General features: G+C 44.3%; 1 protein-coding gene across 2 annotated transcripts; it reads right to left on the bottom strand.

The window, feature by feature from the left end:
- Window positions 1–503: 503 nt before the first annotated feature.
- Window positions 504–18624, bottom strand: APOH (apolipoprotein H). 2 transcript variants are annotated; one of them, XM_054978713.1, is made up of 8 exons: window positions 18520–18624; window positions 17037–17213; window positions 11718–11814; window positions 8905–8981; window positions 5710–5898; window positions 5314–5493; window positions 4185–4382; window positions 504–1473 (listed from the first exon to the last, which is right to left on the bottom strand). In XM_054978713.1, exons 1-8 carry the CDS (start codon window positions 18581–18583, stop codon window positions 1409–1411), a joined length of 1047 nt encoding a protein of 348 aa, XP_054834688.1. In that variant the 5' UTR covers window positions 18584–18624; the 3' UTR covers window positions 504–1408. The 2 variants fall into 2 exon arrangements, with proteins under 2 accessions (XP_054834688.1, XP_054834689.1); XM_054978714.1 differs by lacking the exons at window positions 8905–8981; window positions 11718–11814.
- Between the last annotated feature and the right edge of the window lie 1749 nt (window positions 18625–20373).

The raw sequence follows: 20373 nt of genomic DNA, 5'->3' as shown, positions 1-20373 counted from the left end.
AAGTTTCACAAAATACCAGGGATGCATGACTCTGCACTTTCTCTGAACTTTGGCTTTCATCGTTGAAATCTGATACTATGCAGATACAATGGTAGATCCTGACCTACCTTCTTTTAAGTAGTGGTATCCACTATTACAAATTCTGCCTTCTCCTATCTTTAGCCTAGTTATTATTCATTCCCTTTCCACTGTCAGGCTTTAAGAGGTAAAGCCCTGTGATACTTTGTATAGTCCCCTGATGCAATCCATAACCATAAAATAAAAACTTTCCAGGCCCTTTGACAATATAGTCCTTCAGTACTGTACCAGTTAAAACTTATTTTTAAAAGCATTATAAACTATAGTAGCCTAAAAACAATTTGTGAAACTCCTTTTACCACCATAATTGTCTAAAATGTTGCGGAGTTGTAATGTCTTGAGATATTTACAAATAATAATCCGGTACTTATGATTCAGTAGCTGCTCTTCAGCTGATCTGCATTAGAAGAATGAGGCTCACATAATGATTTATTATAGTCAAATTTATTCCTGCCCTCTAAACTGCTGTTATGTTTAAGTTAAGATAGAACATTTTCTTACAATTTGAAGTGTTCAACTACTTTATATACTTTAAAGGCAAAAAATTACGGATTGGAACCAGTACTGTGTGAGCAGAAAGCAATAGCACAAGGTATCCATCCATACGCATCACTTCAACATAACTTTAATGAAATAACGTGCAGATGATGATGCAATGAAATGTACTGCAAATACAAATGCTGTTATGTTTTTGAAAATATACCTGAAGAAGTATTTTGTGCTATGTTTTGCACGCATACAGCAGATGACGAGGATGTAATCACCTACACTTAGTACAAGCAGATAGCAAGGAATAATTTCAGCACTGCTGATTGTTCCAAGTCTGTTGTGCACTCAGAAATCTCCCATGGGATTCAACCCTATCTGTATGATGAAATGGGCAGCTGAAAATGTTTCATTTTCTATTAGGTTTAGCAAGTTTATTGTTAAAGATTCAGGAAGTTGAATACTACTGCAAATTACATTCTCAAAACAAATATTATATAGCTGAAAGTGTTCTGTTCAAATCAAACACCAGTTGAAATGGTTAAGATTCTGGTCATACTAAAAACATACTGCAGTGCTACATTTATCTCCGATAAAGTTGTATCAACAATATGTTTATCCTTTCATGACTTTAACCTGTTGTAAGCAAATTGACCGTATGTATCTTAAAAAGTAAGAAGAGAAGAAATGAGCAAAAGACAGCATAAAAACAAGTCTAACTGACTACAGTCGAGAAAGATTAGAAATATGGTGGCAGCGTTATGCTTCCTTTGGAGGTGAGTGTGGTCTAGGTGGGACTTCTGATTCTCCGTCGCAGTCTTCAAAGGTCATGAATCTTTCCTTTTCAGTTCTCGCACGGTGTCATGTCTGCGACATCTGTCTTTATTAAACTTGCTAGCCACCCACGTTCTGTTGAAAATTTTATGAACATAGACAAATGTTTTATCAAAAATGTGTTACTAGTACAGTCGTATGACATACATAATGGCACATGGGGACTTTTGACATGTTAAATTGTAAGCATTCAGTTCAGCAAAATGCTAAACATCAATGCTAAATCATACAAGCAATTTGATTTTTTTTACATGAGGTAGTTAGGCGTAAGATTGTGGCATTTTATTTTTTCCAAATAAAATTGTACTTAATGATGAAAGCTGCTTTTGTGTCAAATTTAAAAGATGATGGTATTGCAAAACACTTCTTGGCATTCAGTAGTCATACTCATTTCAAGCCTCCCATTACAGTTGGTTTTGCAAAGTTTATCCTGGTTCTCATTTTCAACCCTGATACCAAAAATTCTGTGAACATAAAGCAGGTTGTGGAACTGATCTTGCCTGATTCTCCTACAGTTTGAAATGTTAACTCTTGACAATAACGAATCCTCAACCACGGTGAGATAGAGCCCAGGGACTCTGTTTGCACAAAGCTTGTGGAGTGTGAAAGTCTGGTAATATTTATTCCCTCCTTCCCTGTGCTGCATTACAGAGGGGTCTCCCAATCCTCCAGAGCAGCACAAGGGTCTGCAGTAGTAAGGTCAAGGGGTAAAAAGCCCCTTTTGTGAGCCATCTTGCTTTCAAGATGCTGTGGTTGCCCTAAGAGGGTGAAAAGGTGGAGTAAAAATGTGGTAGGTAAATAATAAATTCACAGATTTTAAGTCCAAGTCCTGGGCTGATTCTGCACATGTTGGATAATGTACTTTCAATGCACTTTATCAATCGTTTGAGGTGGATTTTTTGTTCCGCGCACACAAAAAATCTGTTCCAAATGATCTATAAAGAGGATTGGAAGTGCATTATCCAACGTGTGCGGAATCACTCCTGGTTACCTATCAGTTACCGTGCTCAGTTCAGGGTATTGTTTATCACATACAAAGCTCTTCATGGCCTTGGGTCAACATACCTAAAGGACTGGCTCCCCCCCCCCCCGCCCCCCAATGTTCCTCCATGGCAGCTTCGCTCATCTGAACAGGGTCTCCTGCAGGTGCCACCCTGCACATGGGCACATGGGCCCTACCCTGTGGAACAGCCTGCCTGAGGATGTCAGGAGAGCCCCCACTCTCCTAGCTTTCTACAAACGATACAAAACCAAATTATTCAAAAAGGCTTTTTACTCAAATGGGAGGGCTGTATAGTAAGGATGGGGTCTGACATGCTCCGCTAATGATTTAGGGACCATAGACTTCACCACTATGTTGCCTTACATACTATCTGTTGCTTTAAATATGTGCTCCTATGTCAGCCCTATAGTTGCTTATGTTCTGTTTCAACATTTCTTCAACTCTGTATTGGATTCTTGCTAATGTGATGTCTGTGTAAACTTGTGTTTATTTACCCTCCAGCATTGCTTATAAAATTGTCCTTGATCCTGACTGTACTACTTTCACACTGTGTAATCCACCTTGACTCTCAGTGAGAAAGGCCGACCATAAATGACGTAAATAAAATAAAGGGGTTAAGTAACAACCTAAAAATGTGCACAAATTTATAATAAATATTTTCTAATATATTTTTAGGTTGTTACTTAACCCCTCTGTTTTGTTCCCCTGCTTGTTTGGGTTGAGTTTGTGGGGACTTTCCCCCCACACTCCCTTTTTCTTCCTCGTTGTAAATAAAATAAATACATAAATAAGTCTTGAAACTAAAACAACAATAAAAAACAAGCTTATTCTAAGTCTATTGTTGGTTTTTCTTTTGTGTCCGTCTTACCTAGGATCTGCTGAACCAGGATGGAATTTTGTCTCAAAAATTGAGGACAAGAGGAATCAAGAGTGTATGTTTCAAAAGGCACTAGGAAATTAGGTTTCTAGAGTATGGCAGCTAGTGTGAAATACACGCACCCTGATCGTTTGCTTTAGTCTCAATGGAGGGTAAACAGCACTGCCTGTACACCTATCTGATGAATGATCCATTGGATAATTCATTCCCTGTTTCTGTGAGCCTCTGAATACAGTTGCCTCATTTAGGAATTACAAATCATCTTCAACTTAGGTTCATTAAATAAGTGCTTCAGGCTGAGGCCGCTATCAGTTTCGGCACCTATGAGAATGATTTTCCTCTGTTCCTTGGCGTGTTGTAAGAGGTAAACATTCCCTACTTTGCACTGTAATGCGGATTGTATGTGTTTCATAAGGCCCAAATCCCATCTGGTTGGGTCTTGGTCCCACCCAAAACTAGTAAGTATAATTGTCTGTATTTGACCATCATGACCCTGCTGTGGGCGGCCTGCCACCTCACTTCATCTACCACGCTCTTTGAGAGCCAAACTACAAGTGACGTCTTACACAGGTTGGACACCAGTCAGCTTCCCTCAAGTTTTGATGGGAAATGTAGGCATCCTGGTCTTGCAGCTGTAATGGAGAGCCAAGCTGTAAAACCAGGACGCCTACATTTCCCGTCAAAACTTGAGGGAAGCAGACTAGTGTCCAACCTGTGTCAGGCGTCACTTGTAGTTTGGCTCTGAGTCATCCCCAGATCTCGCTTATCCTGCAGCCGCAGTAAGATGATGAATGTAATAACAGAACCGCCTTTCCATTTTCCATTTCTAACGATGAAATCATTAGCCACCTATTCTGGCCCTACTCCACACATTTCATTTACTAAACTAGAAACGTTTAAGCATACCTTTAAAACAGGCAGGGGCTGTGAGACTGCCATCTATGCACTGAGAGGGTACCGTATAGCTGCAGTGCTGGTCTTTATTTTTGCAGAAGAACCAGATGGTCTCGGCATGCTGTATTCCTCCTTTGAGGTGGTCTTGCACTTTTACCCTCTGCTGATTATATAACACTGTAGCTCGTTGAACTGGCATTTTACATGGTGCTGTAAGGGCAAAAATATAAATAGCATTTGGACAATCGGAGTCTGCTATAAGGATCATATTAAAACATTAAGCAAGCCAAAGCCTTTATTAATATACCAAACAAAATTGGACTGATGATGCCTGTTTTCCACAGCAAGACCTTCAAAGTCTCCTATGTTTCTACCCATGTCTTATATGACTTTACAAGCTGTATTCACTCATGTAGTGGCAGTAGGGTTGCCAGCCTCCAGGTAGTGGCTGGAGATCTCCCGGAATTGCAACTGGTCTCCAGGCCACAGAGATCAGTTCACCTGGAGAAAATGGCTACTTTGGGGGGGGGATCTATGGAATTATGCCATGCCAAGGTCCTTTCCCTCCCCAAACCCCACTTTCTCCAGGTTTCACCCCCTACATCTCCAGGAATTTCCCAACTTGGAGCTGGCAACCCTGAGTGGCAGTGTCCAATTTTTTGTAAGGTTACATCTATAACATGTTCAGAACTTTGACTTTTTTTTTTCAGTACAAATAAACTTGGTCAGAAATCTTGTCCCCAACCTAATGTTGCAGACTTCCACTGAAAGCAACGGGATTTATGTTAGTCACAATTTTTGTTGCATTGAGGCCAAAGTGTTTTTATCTTGTACACTGAAAACGTTACAGAAAAGCCAGGTATAAATAAAGGAAGAGAGAAACCTCAGGTATTTAGTTGTAGATCAGATTGATAACGACCGATGACACGGGACACATAACGCGGTGTATTAAGCACTTACGGAAACTGTTTTCTAAAGAATTCTTCCTACAGTCAATGTTCATCCCAAAAGCTAGTGTTTAGCACCTAGCTGTTGTGTGTGACCAGGCAATCTTTCATAAAGAGATTCTATATCTCTTAGTCACTTTTAGGGAAATGTAAAGTGGTACGTATATGCAGATACCCAAGATATCAAGTTAGACCTTTGCAAGTTGGTATCAATGACCAGTTTCCTGTTTCTTCACACGTAGACTCTGAAGGTCCATCCAGCACGTAAGTAGGATTGCAGCCGTAGCTCACACTGTCTTTATACTGATAAGTTCTGCGAAGAGCAAAGTTTAGGAATCCATTTTCTATTTCTGGTGGATATGGACATTCAACTTCTATATTGGGAAAAAAAGAAAGATAACTAGAAGTTACGATTTTAGGGTGAAATATTTAACAAAGGCTTTGTGCTCTAATTCCAAAATAAGACATGGCTCAGAAGAAATCTGGAAAATGGCAATGTAACAAGGGTAATGATGGGACAGTTTAGACAACTTACTCACTCCTGTGGTAAGGAGCCTTTAAAATAGTAAAACAGTATTTGGGATACTTACTTCTGCACTCTGGTATCTTACTCCAGATTCCAGTAGCCAGACACCTAGCCTTTTCAGGCCCAATTAACGCCAAAGGCAATAAACATTCAAACTTGATCTCATCTTGAAAGAAAGATATGTTTCCAGGCTTAAGTCTACGGTAAGAAAGAGCTCCAAATTCAGAAATGGGAGGTGAAGGACACATCACAGCTGAAAAACAGAAATATTTTCGTTTCACACAAAGCAAAAACTCTTACGCCTGCCTAGCTCACCATCGCACAGAAGACTATTCCATAATATTGAGCAATATTGAGTTTACCCAAGCCATGTTGCAATAAGCAAAAGGTTTTTCCCAATCTTGATCACTGCTTGCTGAAACCAGAGTCGATGTGATGGGGAGATCTATGTGAATTTATGTGTGTTTTCCTAATCACATCTAAAATGGGATGGAGGACTAGTTTATTTTACAATTAAACGTGAGTGGGTGGGTGAAGGGAGTGAAACTCAGCCACCCTCTTCAGCCTTACCAGTTATACTCCAGCACTCTCAGCGATTCTCTTCCAGCAAAAGTCAGGCAGGCTGGATGCTGAAAGCAATCAAGGTACATCTGAAATCCAGTAACTGCCAAGATTCTCATTAAAAGATAAGTGGCAAATGGAGCCATTCAGCCATCCCCATCTTGTCTTAAATGTTCTAATCCTTAATAATAACAAAACCAGCCTTCTGAGATCAATTTTAGCACAAATGCATCTTTCACACAGCACTGTCCTGCTTTGCCTATTTTTTTCAAGTATTTCTACAGAAGTACTTCAATCTACTTGGTGTTTAGAGGGGTTGTTTTTTTTCTGGGAAGAGAATTCCCATTTTCAAAGAAAATCATCTTTTTTTCATTCTCCCGTCAAAGGAATTTTTATATTTTGGATTTTAAAAGAGCCATGTTAAGATTAATCTGCTTTCCCAAAGCTGTGCATAAAAACCAGCCAAGTGTAAACAAGACATTTAAAGTGTTTAATATTGGTAAACAGCCCCTTATTGACTTTTTGCAAGAAACAAAGAAATGAACAATGAGACATGCCTTTGAAGATTAGGGGAGGGAGGGAGGGATGGAAAGGGAAAGTAGTTATTTATGGTAACTATATGTAATATTGTTAGATCTTTTCAAATAGAAAATTGGTATGTATTCCTGTCTGTCTGTCTATTTCTCTGTTTTAAAACTAATAAAATTCTATTTTAAAAAAAATATTGGTAAAGAACCCTTGCATTCTTCAAACCTATATAAATGTCATTTTCATATCCCTTCCAGTGAGCGAGTAGTCATTATACGCACACTACAAAATATAGGTTGCATCCTGTAAACATATATACAAGTTCCTGGCTGCTATTAGAAATCCACCATCCTCCACTCCATGAACAAATCCTTATTCAAGCGTGTGAGGAAGCAACAGACCTGCTACAGCCCAATAGTCTGTCTTGTGTAAGGGTTGGCTTTAGATAGCTCTAGTAGCTTTAGTGGATGATCGTCTGAATATGGACAAAGGCCGTGCTTCATTATGCTCCTCTTGGATCTATCTGCAGCCCTTGATACAATAGATCATGCCATCTTGTTGAGATATTTGGAGACAGAAGTGGGTATCAAAGGACGTGCTTTGGACTGGTTTAAATTGTTTCTCACAAAACAAAGGCTTTCTGTTGGAGACCAGCGATCTCCAGAGTGGAAATTATCTTGCGGGGTTTCACAGGAAGCAATCTTATCCTCCAAGCCTTTAGGAGAACTCATTTGTAGGTATGGAATTGGATGCCATGCATATGTGGATGACACTCAAGTCCAGGGCTTTTTTTCAGCTGGAACATGGTGGAATGGTCACATGGCTGGTGGCCCCGCCCCCTGATCTCCAGACAGAGGGGAGTTGAGATTGCTTCCGCGCCGCTCCAGCAGCACAGAGGGCAATCTAAGCTCCCCTCTGTCTGGAGATCAGGGGGCGGGGCCACCAGCCATGTGACCATTTTCGCCGAGGGCTATTTAAACTTTTAAAATCTCCCCCCTTGTTCCAGCTGACCCAAAGTGACGTCATTGGCCTTGGGAGCATGCATACACTTTGCATATGTTGTACCAGGGGCACCACCTCCTGCCAAGAGTTGCCCCCTGTGCTGGCATCCCGCTGAGTTCCACCACCTCTTTTCCCAGAAAAAAATCCCTGCTCAGTTCTATATCTCACTATCCAAATCACCACAGACACAGTGGTTGAGTTGCTGCCTGACAGCTGTGGTGAAATGGCTGAAAGTGAAAACGTTTATCCCAAACAAGACAGAAGTGATGCTTATCGAGAAGCCAGAAATCTTGAAGGACGTTGTCCTCTCCACCTTTGATGGAGTTCATCAGACTCTTGCAGACTCAGTTAAGAGTCATCCAGCGCTTCTAGAAAAGCAAGGCAGCTGTAAAAAATGCTTTCTACAACCTCAGTCTAGCCTGGAAGATGGCCCCCTACTTCAACATGGACGATCTGGCTTTCTACTCGGATTGGAGGGCTGTACTGTAAGCAAGTGGCCTCAAAGACACGCATCAGTAAAGAGATAGGTGCCCTAGTTACTACTATGTGCTACTAAATAGTATCTGTTGCTTTAAGTATGATCCTATTGGGTAGTTCTGTGTTGTTTAATATGGCAGAATTGCTTATGCTCTGTTTCAGCATTTTTCCAGTGCATTTCCGCTGGTTTTAATGTTTTGCAAATTTGCATTTGTATACGTTATTTATTGCAATGTCCTTGAAATTGACTGTACTGACACTGTGCCTTGAGTCTTGGTAAGAAAGGCTGACTATAAATAACATAAATTGTGCTGGATTGCTGGTTTCTGCTATGAGGAAACTTCAAGAGCCTTAAATGTAAAGAAGTTATTTAGGTTATATGGGTCTATGAGGCCACCAGACTCCAGGTGGGGGCTTGAGTTCTTCTGGAAGTACAGCTGATCTCTGGACTACAGATATCAGTTCTGGAGGAGATAACAGCTTCAGAGGGCAGCCTCTATGGCATGACACCTCAGTTGAGCTCCCTCCCCTTCTCAGACTCCACCCACCCGAGGCACTGTCCTCAGATGTCCAGCAATTTCCAAAGCTGGAATGAGCAACGTGTACAGCATTTCAGCTTTCAGATATACGTTAACTAAATGACCCCCATGTGCTTGTCGGCCAATCCCAAACAGGTATACATAATACATACGTCGGCATTCAGGTAGCTTTTTACTCCACTGTCCATTGGCCAGGCAATGGCTGGTATTAGTTCCATGAAGAATATACCTACGAGTTAGAAGACATCTATCTAGTCACCAGCTTCCAGAAAGCAAGAACGTATGAACAAGCTAGAAGCGTTCCACTGTGGAACATCTCCAAGGCGTGGATCTGCAAAAGCTTCAGCCACTTTTTCAAAATATTGTTAGGATCTTCTGTTATTAAAAGACCTACTCGGTTAAAAGAGCCTTCAGAATGGGATGCATTAAATATATATATATATATAGGCCGGACAAATAAAAACAAATCTATGTGTAGTTGGGAAGCACCTGGGGTGACCCTCGCCCAGCGGGGAGTGGGCTGGGAACTGCTGGCCCACTGTGGGCTGTCAGGAGAGACAAAAGCAGAATGGACTCCCACCCCAAGCAAGGGCAGGGGGGTAAAGCATCACTCCTCTGGTCAGAAGAGTCTGTCCTGTTGCCCACTCTGTAGGACCAGTTTGTAAGATCCAGTTTGGTGTAGAGGTTAAGAGCAGCAGAACCCATGCTCTTTTATATGTTGTCATCACCATAGCTCCCTGGGAAGTCTTCACCCAGCTTTTAAAGCATTCTGTACGTTACTGTTAGCATACAGAATGTATGTTTGGTCAATGACAGAATACCATGTTCAAAATAAATGCAATCCACTGTAGAACGGAAATAAATTTGCTTGCTCCAAAAAGTCATGAAATCGTCCACAGAGCAATACCAAGGCATCTCAATTACTCAAGTTCTCTGCGTAGCTTATTCTCTGCATCCTCATACAGAAAGATGGATTAGGGCCATAATGTTTCTTCCAATTGATTAATATTATATGTGGCTGTAAATAAGAACATTGATTTGTTGTGAGTGACTATGCCCAATAAACGATTTCTTGGGAGCTGTACACTTTATGATAATTAAACTGGCATTGTTTGTAATCAATGTGTTGCAAGTTCATGGGGTTTATGGTATAGTGTTGGATTAGCATCTGGGAAACCCGGGTTCAAATACCCTCTCTGCCCCAGAAGCTCACTGGATGACTTTGGACCAGTCGCACACAATCTGCCTACAATGAAGGAGGGGAGAATGATGTAATCCATTTTGGGTCTCCATTGGGGTAAAAAGTAGGGTACAAACAAATTAAATAAAAACAGAGTTGATCCTGACTCAGTTGCATCTTTGATCCCTACAGTTATATGCAGACATTCATATCTGAGGTTTTGCCTATACATATAACACATTGGAAGGATTTCTTTTATTGGAATAGTCCTAGGAAATTATTATTAGCAAAATTAACTCCACTGTTTTTTTTCCTCATTACTACTTTCACTGTCAGAATGATTGCTGTTTAGTGTGTCCCTTGCTGTAATTTCTCAAAGGATTGGCTTAAAGGAATTCATTTGCATCAAGTAATTGTCTGGCTGCATCCACAGGTATTACAGACAGTGTTGTACCTGAAGGAGTAAGGGTATAAAAGCTTTTGTGTTTCCTTTTTGGATGTTTCATATTTGCATTTATACACAGAAGTTTATAATGATGTTCTGATAAAACAATGCAAAATTATATATACAAGCTTGTGTTTGGCTGCATCTTCCTTAAAAAAAAAACTTTTATTGTTTACCTCTTCATTCTATATTCAAACAGTCCAAAGAGCTCCTTTGGCCATGCTTCAAAACTAGGGCTTTTTTCTGGGAAAAGAGGTGGTGGAACTCAGTGGGTTGCCCTCGGAGAAAATGGTCACATGGCTGGTGGCCCCGCCCCCTGATCTCCAGACAGAGGGGAGTTGAGATTGCAATCTGAACTCCCCTCTGCCTGGAGATCAGGGGGTGGGGCCACCAGCCATGTGACCATTTTCAAGAGGTTCCGGAACTCCATTCCACTGCATTCCAGCTGGAAAAAAGCCCTGGGTACAGACATTTCCTCATATCTCCTCCTCCCCCGCCCCCGCCAGTTAGTGTGCCACAATGGAGGTCTTTTCTGAAGTTCCCCTGAGTTCAAGAAATGTTTTGTCTAAGCAAAGAACTCATTCTGGAAGGTGAGGTTCTTGGGGCCAACTCATGAGCAAAGTTCCACCCAACCAGTCCCCTATGATTGCTTTCCACATTCTCCAATAATATATAAAAGTTCCACCCATATGGCGTGGCCATATTGCATATCAGAAAGGCACCTTTCAGCTGCGTAGGCTTCACTAGCATGGGCATAATCAAGCAGTATGGCCATTCCACCCACCGAGAGGTTTTCGTACATTACCAAGAGTACTCCTGGGGCCAACCATATTTCAGTAGCACAAGATCAATAAATGTAATGTACAGGGCTTTTTTTCGGCAGGAACGCAGTGGAACAGAGTTCTGGCTCCTCTTGAAAATGGTCACATGGCTGGTGGCCCCGCCCCCTGATCTCCAGACAGAGGGGAGTTGAGATTGCCCTCCACGCTGCCAAGCAGCGCAGAGGGCAATCTAAACTCTGGAGATCAGGGGGCGGGGCCACCAGCCATGTGACCATTTTCGCCTAGGGCGATTTAAACTTTAAAAAACTCCTCCCTCATTTCAGCTGACCCAAAGTGACGTCATTGTGCAGTCCTGAGTTCCACCACTGAGTTCCACCACCTCTTTTCCAAGAAAAAAAAAAGCCCTGGTATAAATCAGTTTTCAGAGGCTTTATTGTACGTGGGGAACTCATCACATGGCTCTGGTTTTGCCCTGCTTTATGAGCAATTAAAAGTGTTCCAAGGTTAGCTTTTCAAGCTATTCTCACTTCTGCCACTGGAAGCAAACAGAAAACTTACCCAGGTTCACATGAAAAGCTTATAGCATTCTGATAGCTGAAGTCTACACCGTGTATGTTTCCATTTTTCAAAGGTCCCGGGTAATAACATTTCCTTGCTGTTAAAATATAAAATAGTGCTCCATTATATAGAAACATGAAGCAATTTCAGCACGAGTGGTGCAATCCTAAGCAGAGTTACTCCAGTCTAAGCCCATTGACTTTAATGGGCTCAGGCTGGAGTAACTCTGTTTAGGATTGCACTGTAAGTTATCACCACCTCCACCTCCCGTCCACTCCAACAATCATCAGGGGAGGGCAGTAGAAGATCCAGTGCCTTCCAGGGAGCTGCTGCCATGGAGTCCTCCACATGAGAAGACTGAAACAACTTGCTCCAGGGCTTCTTTTCTTGGAAAAGAGGTGGTGGAACTCTCGAGAGGGAAATGAGGGAGAAACGCACGCAAGCAAAGTGTTGCTACTTTCACATGCCCCACTGCTTTTTTCAGCTGAGGGGGGAGGAGGAGGGGGGTGTTGCTGCTTTCAAGGCCTGCAGCTTTTTTTCCGGTGATGGGGGGTTCCCCTCCCATCAGCTGAAAAGCGGTGGCCCTTGAAAGCAACACTTTTCTTACCGCTTGCAAGCCCAAAGCTAAAGAGCTGGACGCCTTGGGCTGCGCACGGGAGGAAACAGGATCAGGGGGTGGGGCCTCTGGACATGTGATTACTTTCAAGAGGTACCGGAACTCCGTTCCACTGCGTTCCCACTGAAAAAAAGCCCTGACTTGCTCTGTGAAGAAGCAAGTCACGATACTACTTTTGGTGATTTTTGAATGGTACAGTGGTGGGAGGCTTTCTCTTTCCCAGCCCCAGCTCCTATTCCTGGCAGGTTGCTCTAATGGAACACTTTCACTCATAGAAGCAAGTGTTTGTGTATATGAACCCCTGATCCTACCTTACACCAGACTACTCTTACACCTAGCTCATATTGTATACGCTGACTGGCAACAGTTCTCCGGGGTCTCAGGCACAGAAAAGTCTCAGTACTTGCAAAGTGGGTGTAAAGTGCTATCAAGTTGCAGCCAACTTATGGTGACACCCCCCCCCCCAGGTTTTCAAAGCAAGAGGCTAAGAGAGGCAAGTTGCCATTTCCTGCCTCTGCCTGGAGACCCTGGACTTTCTTGGTGATCTTCCATCCAAGTACTAACTGGAGCCAACCCATCTTCACTTCCAAGAAGTGGCAAACTCGGGCTAGCCTGGGCCATCCAGGTCAGGGATACCTTCAATCAGGGCTCATTTTGAGGGGGAACGTGCAGGAATGCAGTTCCAGTAGTTCTCCGAAGAGGTCGCATGTCAGGTGACCCCCACCCACCTGATTTTTGGCCATTTTGGGCCCTTTTTGGCCTGGATTGGTCCCAAAAAGGACAGGATCAGGCCTAAAACAGCTAGGATTGGTCCCAAAACACCCAGGATCGGGCCTCTGGCGGATGGTGGAACACCTTCCTGCTCAGCAGCGGCCCAATTCTGACCATTTTGGGCCCCTTTTCAGCCATTTTCAGCTCCTTTTTGCCATTTTGGGCCCAATTTCAGCCCTGAATGGCCAGGATTGGGTCCAAAACAGTCAGGATAGGTGAGGTCGGGGGTGTGTGGCATATGCAAATCAGTTATGCTAAAGACACATTTCTGGTGATGTCAAGGGACGTGGCATATGCTAATGAGTTATGCTAATGAGTTCCTGCAGCTCTTTTTCTACGAAATGACCCCTGCCTGCAATATTAGACTCTATTGCTGGAAAGGCCCGTGGCTGAACCTGGGTCATTCTATATGCAAAGCCTGCTGTAACCCCCAAAGTCCCGAGGGCCAGGTTCAATTTCTAGCGATACGTTTACAAATTCAAAATGTAAATCCAATTTATTTAACTATAACAGAACACAACTGTGAAAACATTCCCAAAGTAATCAATACTGGTTCACTAACCAGAACCAGAGCAGAGTCCTACTCCACTTGGCAGAGGGCACAGGCAGTTCTGTGGGTCTGACCAGGGGCTATGCCTGGAATGGAGTCCCATATTTCCAGAAGGCCCTGCCACATCAGGACTCTTTTTATGAAGATGCTGTAAGAATCCTGGAGCTTGCTTGTTGCCCTAGGAGCAGTTCCCCTTTCCTCCAGGAAAGACAAAGTGGGGCCGCTCTGTACTAGGGTGTTGGTCTCAGGCAGTCAATGGAGAGTTTAGTTGTCAGCAATTCCTGCTCTTTGCTCTTCCTACAGCCAAGCTACAAGTGACGAATTACACTTGCCTGGCAAGAGAACAGACTCACATGTATTCCTCACTGTTCACTTGCCATTCACTTGCTCTCCATTGTTCTGTTATAGGGCAAAGCTACAAGCGACGAATGACACTTGAACGGCAAGTGTATTTCTCCCTGTTCACTTGCACTCCACTCAATCCACTTGCTGTTCAAGTGTCATTCGTCACTTGTAGCTTGGCCCATAGTCTGTTCACTTGCCAGGCAAGTGTAATTCGTCACTTGTAGCTTGGCCCCTAGTTTCTTCAGCTCTTCCCAGCTACTGCTGTTCTCTCAGGGAGAAGTGTTCAATTCTTCCCAGCTAGCAGTTTCAGCACTGTGACCTTCTTAGATCCAAAGCTTGGAAACAAGCCTTGCCTTCCAAAGAGCACTAGCTTTAGCGCTCCTCTCCCCCTTCCAGTCTGACAAAAAGAGCAGTCCCTCTCGAAAGCTTATGCTACAATCAGGGCTTTTTTTCTGGGAAAAGAGGTGGTGGAACTCAAGACCGCACAATGACATCACTTTTGGTCAGCTGGAACAAGGGGGGAGTTTTTAAAAGTTTAAATTGCCCTCAGCAAAAATGGTCACATGGCCGGTGGCCCCGCCCCCTGGTCTCCAGACAGAGGGAAGTTTAGATTGCCCTCCGGGCTGCCTCTCTGTCTGGAGATCAGGGGGCGGGGCCACTGGCCATGTGACCATTTTAAAGAGGTGCCAGAACTCTGTTCCACCATGTTCCCGCTGAAAAAAAAGCCCTGGCTACAATAAAGTTGGCTAGTCTTAAAGGTGCTATTGGACTCTTTATTATTTTGCTGCTACAGACTAACAGGGCTAACTCCTCTGGATCTGGTACTTGGATGGGAAGCCACCAAACAAGGCTCTGCAGAGGAAGGCAATGGCAAACCTCCTCTGCTTCTCACTAGCCTTAAAAGCCCCATTGCTGGGGCTGCCATGTGTGACTTGAGGGCACCTTACACACATTCACGCACATCGGGAGGTAAAGTAGGAAAATGTGACTGCCTTTAAACCGTTATATTTGACTCCCCTGGTGAAACTTAGGACTGACACTGATATGGAGCTGTTTTTATTTGCCCCCACCCCTTCACCACAGATCCAAGCCATACAACACAGGAAAACCAAGCAGTCACGTGCCTTTTCTGGCTTCTTGCCCCCTCCCCCCCAGTGACCAGGGCCTGCAAAACTTTGTTTCCCTGGTTATCCCCACTCAGAGCTAAGCTAGTATTGATGCCAGGCACGTGTTTTTAACATGTCGGGGAGGCAATTTTACCTGGAAACTGTTGTTGAAAACAGCGCTATGTCCCTAGCACAGCAACGCAGGGGAGGGGAAGAGCTTTTCGAAGGCAGCCGTGTGGGATCACTGGGGGAGAGAAACTTTAAAGTGGTTTTCTTGCTATCTCCAAAGAGAGAGGAATACAGGCCCTGTCCCTAGCACGGGAAGGGAGGGGAAGGGAAGAGCTGGCAGTTCATCTCCCCATCGAGGTTGCAAGAAAACAACTGCAAAGTTCCTCTCCCCCAGAGATCCTGTGCGGCTGTCTTTGAAAAGCTCTTCCCTTCCCCTGCCTCCCCGCGCTAGAGTCATAAGGCTGTTTTCAATTACAGTTCCCAGCTAAAATTGCATCCCCGTCACATGAAAAAAAACACGTGTTTGGCATCACTTGTAGCTTAGCCTGAAGTCAGCAGCTTTGCTGGCAGCCCAAGACAAATGCTTGTGTCCTGGGCTCATGGCAAAATCCTAATGCAGATAAGCCGTATGAGTTTAGCAAACCAGACGTATGTTTGATGAGTGGCACACACACGATGCTGCCTTGCACTGAGTCATACTCTTGCTCTATCAAGGCCAGCGTTGTCTGCTCGGACCGGCAGCAGTTCTTCAGGGTCTCAGGGATGGACCGTTCCCATCACCTGCTCCTGGATCATTTTAGCTGGCGATGCTGGGGAATGCCTGGGGCCTTCTGCATGCGGAATAGAGGATCTGCCCCTGAACCACGCCCCTTACCCTATACTACTTTACATGGCTTGTTTAAGGGTGGTGTTATTTTTCTATCGGCCTGACTCTCAGCCTTTGATAAAATAAGAGTAAGGCTACCAACTCTAGGATAATGAGCCCCGTGGCGCAGAGAGGTAAGCAGCAGTGCTGCGGCCCAAGCTCTGCTCATGACCTGAGCTGGCTCAAAGATGACTCAGAGCCAAGCTACAAGTGATGAATTACACTTGCATGGCAAGCGAACAGACTCACGTGTATTCCTCCCTGTTCACCTGCCATTCACTTGCGCTCCACTTGATCACGTAGGGCAAGTGGAGGGCAAGTGAACAGGAAGGAATACACGTGAGTCTGTCACTTGCCATGAAAGTGTAATTCATCACTTGTAGCTTGGCTCTCAGCCTTCCATCCTTCCGAGGTAGGTAAAATGAGTACCCAGTTTCCTGGGGGTAAAGTGTAGATGACTGGGGAAGGCAATGGCAAACCACCCTGTAACAAAAAGTCTGCCAAGAAAACATTGTGATGTGACGTCCCCCCATGGGCCAGTAATGAATGACTCAGTGCTTGCACAGGGGGACTACCTTTACCTCTTACCTACCAATTCTAGATTGGCAAATTCCTAGAGATTTGGGAGTGGAACCAGAACAGGGCATGGTTTGGGTAGAAGAGGGACATTATTAGAGTATCGTGCCATGGAATCTACTCTCCCTGGGATCAGAGTGGCAGGCCTTGCTTCTGACCCACATGTGTTAAGTTGAGTATCTTCATGTATCTTCAGTGTGATAACTTTACACAAAAAAGGGTTCTCTCCCACATGATCAGGAACCCCAGAAAAGCAAGCTTCCCAATAGTACATGGACAGTCCAGCACTTGTACAAGCATACACACATAAACTCAATGCAGGCATTCAAACGCATGCAGAAGAATCCCTTTCACACATGTTCGGTCATCACAATTGCGTTGGAATATTACAATAAACTGAAAGGATATGTTACTATTTTTCACTCTTGGCATACGTTGAGCCTAAAGACCACAAAACAAACTATAGAAAGAGTATACTTACGTGTGCATCTCAGTGTAATAATAGGCCATCTACCAGTCGAAGGGCATGTATAACTCCTTGCGCCTGTCTGAGGAACATATCCAGAATTACACCTGTATGTAATCTCCTCTCCCGGACTGTATTCTTCCTTGCTTCTGTCAACAGTCGCCAATGGTATTTCAGGTGGGCTGGGACAGACTAGAAGACATGAAGCACTTTAACAGGACTTGAGGGCATAAGAAGCAAGGATTTCAGGTGTAGCACTTCACTCATATCTTTTTGGAGCAATTATTTTTAAACTATTAAATAAGTGTAATGGCCTGTTCTCAGAGCTGAGACCAAGAGATGCACTAAAAGGAAAATACATTCATTTTCAGAAAGATGATGAATCAAAAGCAAAGCAGGATTTTGACCCAAGCAACAACATGAGCTGACTCTAAGGCACTTGCTGTAGCATAGTGGTTAAGTGTCTGGGCTCTGAGCCAGCATTCTTCTGGTTTGACTCCCATTACTGCCATGAACTCTGCAGCTGGCCTTGGGTAAGCTGCTCCTCTCAGCCCAGCTCCCCAGCTGTATTGTGGGGATAATAATAACACTGACTTTGTTCACCGCTTTGAGTATGACACTAATCTGTCCAGAAGGGCAGTATATAAGTTCATCATTGTTATTATTATAATTATTGTTGCCATTATCATTATCATTATCATTACAATTTTTATTCTTTACCCCTCAACTGGAATGGTTCTCAAGGAGGATTTCATGGTAAAGCTGATTCCCAATAAACATTAAAACAGCGGCAAAACCAATCATAAATACTACTATCAAAACAGCAAATTTAATAGCAAAATCCTTAACCATAAGAACAGCAAGATCATAAACAGCAGAGTAATGCTATATATCTCAGATACTGGGCAACCGTGTCCATGATCTATAGCATCCTTTCTCCGAGGACAGGTCAACTGCAGGGAGAAGAGTTTTTAGAAGAAAGTTGTCAGATGCAACTCAGAAAGCTAGACGTTTATGAATATTATATGGGTTAAAATCTATCGTAATGCAGTAGAAGATTTTCATTATGAAACCTTTAAAAATGACTGGCGAAAGCTGCTGTGAGAGCAAGCAGACGGGTTTCTGGCTGTCACTGGCTGGCTTGGACTCTAGAGAGAGGCAGAGCAAGCCGAAGGGCCAAGTGAAAAGGAACCAGAGGCTTGAGATGGCAGGAAGGCAGGCTAGGAAAGAGTTTGGGGGTGTGGGAGACTGAGCAATGTATTACGGAATACCCTCAGTGGCAGCTCACACAACTCTTCAATTTGGGTCTGCCATGAAAGGAGCCCTTGGTTAAGCCGTGCCCTAGCCTGCCAGCTGTATGCACTGGCAGATCCATGCCAAATCGTGCTTTTGACACATTCGTGCACCTAATAAAAAAGACTACAACCTACAATGGCACATGCCATCTGTTTCTAAGGGATCCCGGCACTTTTTGTCCTGTAAGAAAACAGAGTCTTACCCCATTGTGCAAGAACTGTGTGGGTTAGAGAAACTATCCATAAGACAAGCAGGACGCGAAACATTGTTGCTGGACTGCCGGCAGCCGAAATGAGCCCCAGCTCAGAGCTTTACTTCCAAAAACTAGAAAAGTTAAATATTAATTGTGTATATTTAAGGACAAACAAAAGAAAAGATATTCCTGGTATTGCCAGGTATACAAACTGAGCAGATAGTCATGCAAAACATTATGAAATACTTAGAGGAATCCAGATAAAGCTCTAGTCTGAAGGTCTCATTTTTGTTTGGGAATCTTTTGTACGGAATGCCTTGCTGGCATGTGTGTTTCATTAACAGATATTTATCAAACTGTTTGATGGATGGGGGGGGATACATTGAGTAGGGTAGGTGCTTTCAAATGTCTTTTTGCTCTTGCTTCTCCCCACAGTCTTAAAAACTGTACTTTCAGAAAAGCCCATCTCACACATTTGGTAATGCCCTGCCTGTCAGGGCTTGCAGCGGCTGCCACTGGGCGAGGCACCAGGCGGTCTGCTCCTGACATCAAAGGGGTGCCAGGGATGCTGCAGGACCCTGCTCTGTGGAAGGAGGGGTGGTATACATCACCCAGACTTCCTCTCAATTCACTCGCTGGTCTGCTCAACCTGTGCCACTCACCCCCTTTGATCTCCACCATCTCCTCCTCCATCCACTCTCCTCCTTGCCTTTGCTCCGCTCCATTACTCCTACTCAAACCCACCACCCCAGTGCTCTTCCGAGCCATCCTTTATAGGGCTTTCTTTCCCTGCCCCACCCTCCTTGCAGGCTCCACCTGCCAGGCCACACCCCTCCTTGGCCTCCCAGCATTGCTCTGGGCTGCCTCAAGCCGTTGCAGCTGGGGTAGCTGGTTTGGCTGCATAGGTCAGCAACAGCTGTGTCTTGTTGGCTGGCTGCCAGGCCTTTCTGGCTGAGCTGGTTGCTGAAGGCAGGCCCAGCTGTGGCCCCTTGGCTGGCTGCCCAGCTTTTCCAGCAGAGTGCCTCCAGCAGCTCCACCTGGAGGGGCTTGGTTCCTAGCCACTCCTGAGCCAGGCTGCTGTCCTCTAGCCACGGTGTGGCTCTGGGCTGTAGTGGCTGCTTCTCCTCCTTGGCTGGTAAGGCCTCTGTTTGGGCAGCTGCTGGGTCCCTATTCCCCCTGCCTTTGCCCTCTCCCTCTGCTCTGCTTAGCCCCCTATCCTCCCCCTGGAGGGTGGGGCTAGCTGGCCTCTCCCTGCCCCTTCTAGCCCTCTGAGGCTTTGGAGCTTTGCCCCTTTCCCCTGATGTAGGCAGGTTCTGGCCCTGGTTGCCGGCTGGGGTGGCAGGACCGCTGTCTCCCGGCTGCCTCCCATTGCTTCCTCCCGGTGAGGCCGGGGGCTGTGCCTCAGACCCCAGACACTGCCTACAACGTAACACGTTTCCTCTGGAATATTTTGATCCTCGGAAGCTTTAATGTTGCATAGGGCAACTTTTATGTAAAGAAAAATGTATACACTAAAGGATTACTCATGCAGGCTGATCCTATACATTACCCAGAAATAAATTTCATTGAGTTCAACAAGGCTTAAACCCAAACTGTCAACAGAACGAAGCTTTATGGATGATGGGCACGTTTACATGAACAAGTTCCATTGAGTTCAGTGTAGCCAATAAATAAGCACAGGGCTACAAAATTAGGGTAATTCGCTCAATTTAATAATTATTGAGGTTCAGGATCCTCAGTCAATATAAAAATATAGCGAGCTCAAGAAACAGACAAAGGATTCAGTACTACAAAAAGCTATGGAGGGGGAGGGAATAGACTACCTGATAGATGGAGCTGTAACTGAGTATGTTTTATATTCAG

This window comes from Eublepharis macularius, chromosome 4 (assembly GCF_028583425.1).
Source record: "Eublepharis macularius isolate TG4126 chromosome 4, MPM_Emac_v1.0, whole genome shotgun sequence".
Taxonomy (NCBI): domain Eukaryota; kingdom Metazoa; phylum Chordata; class Lepidosauria; order Squamata; family Eublepharidae; genus Eublepharis; species Eublepharis macularius.
The sequence above is the reverse complement of the archived record's forward strand: the minus strand, read 5'-3'. Positions and strand labels throughout refer to the sequence as shown.